Raw genomic sequence first — 8915 nt, forward strand, 5'->3', positions numbered from 1 at the left:
CATTAGATTTCTTTATTCATCCAACTATGATACTCAACATTTTTTGTTCCTTTGAGTAATTTATGTTATGAAGAGATATTCCCATATAGAAAGAAGGGTATAAATGATATCAGAATACTTACCTTTTTGTTTTAGAATCAGAGTTGAGTCCCAAATAGATCTCCAAATGCTATTTACTAACTACAGAAAATTAAAGAAAAATGCATTTTGGAATCAAATGAACAAAAGAGAAATAGAATGTGTTGACTCAACTAAGTGGCCTCGAATATATCATCATCTCTATAAAATTATCTAAAGGATTATAGAAATGTTCAGCATATGAATTGTTTACTCTATAGTGGGTTTTCCAAAAGTGGCTTTATGTGTTGTTGTTCATCATACTAATATCATATTAACAACCAAGAGCAGTCCGGTGCACAAGCATCAACGCAAGGTCCGGAAAAGGGTTGCGCTCAAAGGCAATCTAACATGATAATTATATTAGCGACTAATTTCACAGCTTGAACCTGTCACACGGAGACAACTCAGTCGTTGCTCTATTTATGCATACCACATTTATGTATGGGATATATATTTTGATCTCCACACTGCTATTATTTTCATGCAAGTTAAAATATTACTAGCGTGAAATTAGTCAATATGATAACTTGATAAGTATCTTGATCTTTTAACTAAAAATCTTGAATTCGAATTTTGAAAATATAAATAATCATCAACAAATTAATCAAGTTTCTAGTAATAAAGCTCAAAGTAACAATACCAAGAAAACACAAGTCAATAATTTCTTGACATTTATGTCCTTGGTAATTTTGTAATTTTGCACATTGAATGAATCTATAAAGGGAAAATTGAGTACCTCAAACCTTATTAATGGTACACCATGCTTCCACTTCACATTTGGTATTGATTTATGCCTATCAGTCCATAAATATTTAGTTTTGATATTGCACTTTGTAAGTTTTCTGTGTTACTAACAAAATCTCTGTTGAAAAAGTGAGGTAAAAGTTCAAATTAATCCGGAGAATGTTTACACTTAAGTTACCTATAAGGAATCCAAGAAACTTTGTAAATCACTAGAGCCTAAAAAATGTATGCAAATTTTTAGATTTGCATATATAGCAGCATTAAAACAATTCAAGACAAATGCAACAACAGAGAACATGCAGCGCGTATAAACTTTAAGCATGTTCCGTCTTAAATCACAATGAGTACAATGAAATCAATGCATGTGATAGATATAGAAACATTTATGCACCTCCTCAGATCAGCTTAAACTTTTGAAATAAGTGATTTCATAACAGCATGGCATAAAATCGAGAATTCAAATGTAACTTACATTAATAATAGCTCTTTAGTATCATAAAAGTTCCTCACATAAATCTGTTAAACATACTAAACCAGTTTCAAGATCAATTACTCCCTAGCATTCATTTTCTCTTAACTATGGCAGCTATAAACAAAATTATTGAATTACTGCTAAGGTTTAGAACTTACCTCGCCCACGGAATTTTTTATTGATTGCAGACACAACACAACTTGGCCATCCCTTTTGGATTATTCGGCAACACAAAGACACTTCACAATGTTTGTTCGTAACAGGAGAAAATATTCAGGCATCACTCGAGTTAGGCAACTGAAGTCAGAAATTGTGCTTGAATTTCAATTTATATAACTTTATGCTAAGAGCATAATTCTGAATTGCATCATAACATGAATATGCATCTGAACAAATGCTGAATTGCATTCAAAGTGCTGTGACTTGGAAAGACATTTGACCAAAGGCTGAGATAAGAACCAAGATTAGATCAGAAATTAATCAATCATTTAACTAATGCGACTGAAACTAGACTTTACACTAGCCTGTAGACATTGAAGATGGAATAATCAATTAGAGGTTGCAAGTTATGAACTCTTTCTTCTGAAGACATTCCAAATTGCCTATTGATTCGATCTAAAAATACTAAAAAAGCAAGTTACCATGTCATTATTATGCAAGCTGTTATGCTTAACATGTTCATATTATCTGACACAGATTTGAGTGACATTCTACCAAGTTAAAAGATTAGAGCTTAATGATCTCAGTAGCAAAAATAATTCTGCTAACCAAATTTTATACACCCCATAAACAGAACAATGTTCAAGGAGCCAAAAATATACAGAATTGTTTATTACATAAAAATATACCTTCGGATCTATCAAAATTTTACCCTATCTTGTTTTAGCAGAAACTTCCTTCAGTCCAGCTCAGTCCGGGCATTTTTCTCTGACCTCCTGTTATTCTGTCTCTCAAGTTCTTTGCCTCGTCCCACCTCCCATCACCTGCATATATATTAGAAAGCATAACGCTGTAAGCATTATCATCAGGATTACTTTCAAAAAGTTGCTGAGCTACTTTTTCTGCCATCTTGGAATTTCCACTAGAATTACAGCATGATAATAGGGCTCCAAGGATGGCCTTGTCTACTGGTTCCGGTAAGGACTGAACGAGTTTGTAAGCCTCTTCTAAGTGGCCAGCACTGCCAAGAAGCTTAACCATGAAAACATAGTGCTCAGGCATAGCCATGATGTGAAATTCATCTTTCATTCGATGGAAAATCTCCCGGCCGTCTTTGACAAGGCCAGCGTGACAACAAGCACAAAGGAGAGCGCAAAATGTGGCTTCATCAGGCATTAATCCTTTTGCCAACATCTCATCAAACATCTTAAAAGACTCAGAAGCACATCCATGCAAACCAAGACCAGAAATAATGGAATTATAAGAAACTATATTCCGTTCTGGCATTATCCTGAAAACTCGAGTTCCCAAGTGCAAGAAGCCACACTTTGAATACATATCTACAAGAGCTGAAGAGACCTTGACATCTGATTCGAATCCATGCCGAATAACATAACCATGTATCTCATATCCGGGTCCTATATTCGCTGCCTGAGCTATAGCAGCCAATGCACTAGCAATCAAAACAGAGTCAGGCTTCTTGTTTCCCTTGTTTAATTTCCTGAAATAGAACAAGGCCTTCTCATACTCCCCGGACATCGAATAGCCAGCAATAAGAGCAGACCAGGTGACCAAATCAGGCTGGAAAATACTGAAAAAGACGCTATATGCTGATGCCATGCACTTGCATCTTGAGTACATACTCACCAGTAAACTACCTACATGGGAATCAGAATCTAGCCCACTCTTTAAGCTTAAACCATGTAATCCTTGGCCAATACTCATCAAGCTAGAATCTGTGATCCCACCAAGCAATCCAGCAAGTGTAAATCCATCTGGCTTCCCCCCAACATGTCGCATCGAGTTAAACATTTGCATCCCTATCTCCCAAGAGCCAGAGCACACATAACCAGAAATCAGTGAATTCCACAAAACCAAATCGGGTGCAGCGATGCCATTGAACACTCTATGTGCATCATTAACAAAACCAAGCTTTGAGTATGCTGCCACAAGAGCACTGCAGCAAATAGGGTCCATTCCAAACCCAGAAGCCACAGCAGCTCCATGAACTAGTCTCAGCATGCCAAAATCAAAGTTGTCGCAGCACGCGCGAATAACGCAAGCATAAGTGTAATTGTCAGGGCTTATATCAGCTCCAAACATGGTTCTAAACAAGGAGATTGCACTGTCAAATCTACTGGACTGAGCATAAGCACGAATGATGGAGTTCCAAAGGTAGACACTTCTTGTAGAACTTTCATCAAACACTTGGTATGCAGAGTGAATGTCATTGTTGGCAGCATAGAGCCTAACAAGTTTAGTTGCATAAAAGGGATCCTCTAAGAGATGGGTCCTTAAAAGCAAAGCATGTAACTGCTTAGCCCTCAAAAGTGACTTGCATATGCAGTTGCTGAGTTCAGATTGAAGCCAATGGAACCGAATCAACATCAATAGATCTTAACAAGTTTAAATGAGTGCTTGTGATATAGATGCGGGAAATATAACTCAACGTATATCACCATCGAAGGTATATGTTTTTATTAAATTTTAATAGATAGTTGCTGTGATATTTATAAACACTAATCATAGCCATGTTTATATATATATATATATATAGGTTTGGGTGTTTCCATTTTTATTTTCCATGAAAATAAAAATAAGGCATATGAAAACATGATTGATTAAACATTTTAAAAATATTTTCAACGAAAACATTTAAAAAAAACAAAACAAAGTTAAAACGTTATCATGTTTTCAGTTTTAATATTTGAAAACATTCTTAAACCAAAATACGGTGTTTTTTATTTTGGGATAAAAGTTCGAACTTCTCTTACTCATTTTTATATATATTTTTTTTCACGCTATATTCATCTTAGTGTACTCAACTCTGGTTTTTTTTCTATCTTCTCCTCCCTTTTTTATAGGTGTTATTGGGATATCCATTCAATTTATATATACATTTATTGAAAAGGTAAATTTTTATTCGACTTTTATATTTTGTTGGACCCTTTTGATTTTTTATTTTAGGCTTAATTTTTTGTATTTTTAAACTATAGACAAGATAATTAAAAAAAATAAAGTTTTAATTAAAATTAAAATATATATTTATTGAATTTTTTATTTTATTTAGTATTAAGTATGTAGTTACATACTCTCCGAATTAACATGTATTTATTAAATTCTTTTATTTTTACCTTTATTTTTCCGTTTAAAGAAATTATTTTGTTATCAAAATAATTTTTTGAATTGATAATCAATTATAAAAGTATCGATAATAAAAATTAAAAAATACATAAAAACTTAAAAATATTGACAAAAAAAGTTAGCTTTTTGTTTTAAAATTCTTTTAACTTTAATAATTAGGGTTAACCACCAAAAATACTTTCGAATTATTTAAACATCGATAAAAATATACTCGAATTTTACTATCGACAAAAATGCCTTCAAATAATTTAAAAATACAACCAAAATATCCGACAGTAAATATATATTTTCAAAAAATATCTTAGAGATTAAATTTTAATGCAATTTTTTGTAAGCATGATTATAAAAATGAGATATTATTATACTTAAAATTTGGTGATTTTTTCGTTAAGTATATATTTTTTATAATTTTTTTGTTAACAACCAATAATACTTTTAAAAATCACAAAAAAATATATACTTAACAAAAAATTACCAAATTTTAAGAATAATAATATCTCATTTTTTTAATCATGTTTGCAAAAAATCGCATCAAAATTCAATCTCTAACATATTTTTTGAGAAATACATATTTAATGTTAGTTTTTTTGCAAGATTATCTAACATTAAATATGTATTTCTCAAAAAATACATTAGAGATTGAATTTTGATACAATTCTTTGTTAAGTATGATTTAAAAAATGAGATATTGTTATCCTTAAAATTTGGTAATTTTTCGTTAAGTATATATTTTTTTATAATTTTTTTGTTAACAACTAATAATACTTTTAAAAAATCACAAAAAAATATATACTTAGAAAAAAATTATCAAATATTAAGAATAATAATATCTCATTTTTTTAATTATGCTTGCAAAAAATCATATCAAAATTCAATCTCTAAGACATTTTTTGAAAATATATATTTACTGTTGGACATTTTGTCACATTTTTAAATTATTTAAAGACATTTTTGTCGATAGTAAAATTCAAATACATTTTTGTCAGCGTTTGAATAATTTAAGGGTATTTTTGGTGGTTAACCTAATATTTATTTATTCATTATTTTATTAATAAATTATTTGTTAAAAAATTGTTTATATNTTTCATAAACTAATTGTATTTTTTAAAATGTAAAATATTAAAAATGAAAATTATTTTCTAAAGATGAAAACAAAAAACAAAAATAAAAAATATTTTCACAAACCAATCAACCCTAATGTGCTAAAAGTATGAAGTTTTTAAATTTGTGTACACCATCATTAAAGTGTATTTGGTTTGTATTTTTATTTTTAATCATTCATTAAAATAATTGAGTATGAACTATCTTTTGAAATTCTTCTATTTGATTTTTTTTCTGATTCAATTCAATAATTATAATTCTCTAACCAATATCAATCTAGTAGTTAGTTCTCTACTTTATCTAAATAAGTACTAGAAATTTGAATCTTATCTTATAAATACAGTCACCATAAAAAACAGAAAGCTTTAAATCTGTGACAAATTAATCATTTATTGGTCGGATTTTGAAATTCCATAAAAACATAGAAAGAAAACTATAATTCTGTACTCTCTACATGTAAGTTCACCAAATGAAAAGTATGCAACAATAGCAAATATGCAGTCACATAGAATACAAGAATACAACATCCTTTATAGCATAACACTTCACATAGATTCTCATGGATTTTATTAATTTGTAAGTGTGACCCTAAGATAGCACAAAAGAAACTAATGAGATAGATGGAAATTGAATTTATCGTTAAAAGGTGAAAATCGATATATAGTTAATTTTATGTAAAGTTGATAGTTGATACTTGATAGTAAATGGCAATTTAATCAAATATGTCAAATCATTTAAAAATTCGGCTGTAAACTTCACGTGAAATTAACTTCACTGCACCTGAGTTTTTAACTTGTTAAAATGGTGGAGGATTACAAGGAAGGGGAGGAGGATTGGGTGAAGTTGGCTGCAGAGGAGGAGGAGGAGGAGGGAGGAGGAGGTGGCCGAGGAGGCGGGGATTTAATCCAAATTGTTGTTGGACTTCGATGAGGAGGTGGTGGCCGCAACGGATTCGATCTCAAACTCCTCCGATCGCTTAGGCCGACGAATCTTCCCTCTGAATTCTCCATTCTTACTCTTCCACCATTCATATGCAGCCACCCAAGGCCGTCACGAGTTGCAACCGACGTGGGTAACACCATCTCATAGCCTTAATATCATTGAATTCAAGCCAAAAGAAACATGTTAGCTTATAGCTATATAGTACTTCAACTTGTAAATTCTATATGTTATTGATTAATGTAATAATAATTACCATCGGATGAGAGCTCAGAAACTGCTGGAGTTGTGTGACAAACAAGAAGGAATAACACTATGAATGTTACCATTGACTTCATCAGAAACTGTGTAAGATTTCCAAATCCCAAACAGTAATACCCTGCTTTTCAAAGAAGAAAATAGCTGGAGGATGCAGCTTTCTAAGTTATGCCTGGTTTATGTAAGTTAGATAGTAAGCAAATTAAGCAAATTCATTCTGAAATATAGGTCGTTTTCGAAATATGTTTCTAAAGATTTTATCAACTTAGTTTTTCAATTATTATAAATTAATTATGTTTGTTTTTCTCACTTCATTAAAAATTTTTGTTAACATTGATGATATGAAGTTAATTAGCATGTCCAATTATACATTGACTAGATATATTTTTAATTTAGTATCTTTTCCGATGATATAAATTCTAACCTTAATATAAATTAGGTGTTATAAACATATTTGGTCAGCTTCTAATTAGACATATTAGGTGTCATATATATTATTAGTTTAATATTTCACATTATCAATTGTTGACGAAACTAATAGTGAAGTGACAAAACGACATACATGATTAATTTATTATTTTTGACGGACTAATTTAATTGATAAAATCTTTTGAGATTAAATTAGGAGAACGATCCATCCTAAATTAATTTGACTATTAACCTGTTTTTTTATCCGGCTTGTGGAGGATACTTGTTAAGGATTCAAAAGGAAAAAATCAAATTGAAAAGTTGGATAAAAAATGACCAAGTCTCTATTCTATAGTCAACTAAGGTAGGTAAAGGATGCAAGTGAAATTGCCATGCAATTTCGTTACAAGTGTTTGTAACTTTGTATTAATGGAGGGTTAACTAAACAGAGAAAGGTCTATTATAGACAGAGTACTGTTGTAAGTGATAACAAAATAGAGATGGAAATTGAGTGGTTATAAAATTAAGAAATTCCACGGGAGAATCAAAATTTTCTGGTTTCTTTTTTTTCAGCTGAGTGTAAACAAAAATAACTCAACGTATTTAATCAGCGGAGGTATACATTTGCCTTAACTTTGATAGAAAGTTGCTGTGAACTCTTTTATAAACACTAATCATAGCAATGTTTATATTAAATAAATAAATTACTATTTGTACCGATAAAAGATACAGACGCTGAGAAATGTATTTATATAAGAATAGAACGACACTTGTAATCATGGAAGATGACCTCCGTGTGCCCAGAATACCCTAAGGGACCAATTGCGTAACCAACGTCTGGGTACTCTTGGCACACGGAGGCCATCTTTCATAGTTTACACTTTATAATTGTCGTTTTATTCTTATACGGGTATATTTGTCAGTATTTATATATTTTATGGGTACAAATGATAATGTATTCTATATTAGATATATATATATATAGAGAGAGAGAGTTTGTAGCTTAATTTGCATAATATATATTCCATATTAATGATGATTGATTTTAATGTATACCTAATGTTTTGTATTATTGGGTTTGTATTTCTATTTTCATTTTTTATTTTTAATCATTCACTATTCACTAGGAGTTTGAACTATCCTCTAAAATTCTTCTCTTTGATTTTTTGTCTTGATTCAATTCATTCAATAATTATAATTCTCTACTCTCTACTCTCTCATGAAGATGGGTGTGAACAATATAGTAACACTACCGAAATAAAAGGTATGCAATAAAAGCCAATATATAGTTACATAGAATACAAGAATACAACATCCTTTATAGCATAATCAAGGAACAGAGAGAAAAGTACATAACATTTCACATAGATTTTCATGAATTTTATCAATTTGTAAGCGTCACTAAAATAGCACACAAAAGACTAAAGAGATAGGAGGAACTTGAATTTATTGTTAAAATGGTGGAGGATTACAAGGAGGAGGATGATGATGATGATGATGATGATGATGATGATGATGATGATGATGATGATGATGATGATGATGATGATGATGATGATGATGATGATGA

General features: G+C 30.7%; 2 protein-coding genes across 2 annotated transcripts; both read right to left on the reverse strand.

Annotated features, from left to right (window-relative positions):
- Positions 732-4032, reverse strand: LOC107608096 (putative pentatricopeptide repeat-containing protein At1g64310). The gene is made up of 2 exons (XM_016309987.2): positions 2185-4032; positions 732-1782 (listed from the first exon to the last, which is right to left on the reverse strand). Exon 1 carries the CDS (start codon positions 3881-3883, stop codon positions 2219-2221), a length of 1665 nt encoding a protein of 554 aa, XP_016165473.1. The 5' UTR covers positions 3884-4032; the 3' UTR covers positions 732-1782; positions 2185-2218.
- Positions 6400-7162, reverse strand: LOC110264442 (branchpoint-bridging protein-like). Its single transcript, XM_021106649.1, has 2 exons — positions 6936-7162; positions 6400-6830 (listed from the first exon to the last, which is right to left on the reverse strand). The coding sequence occupies exons 1-2, from the start codon at positions 7015-7017 to the stop codon at positions 6553-6555; spliced, it is 360 nt and encodes a 119-aa protein (XP_020962308.1). The 5' UTR covers positions 7018-7162; the 3' UTR covers positions 6400-6552.

This window comes from Arachis ipaensis, chromosome B07 (assembly GCF_000816755.2).
Source record: "Arachis ipaensis cultivar K30076 chromosome B07, Araip1.1, whole genome shotgun sequence".
In the NCBI taxonomy this organism is placed as follows: domain Eukaryota; kingdom Viridiplantae; phylum Streptophyta; class Magnoliopsida; order Fabales; family Fabaceae; genus Arachis; species Arachis ipaensis.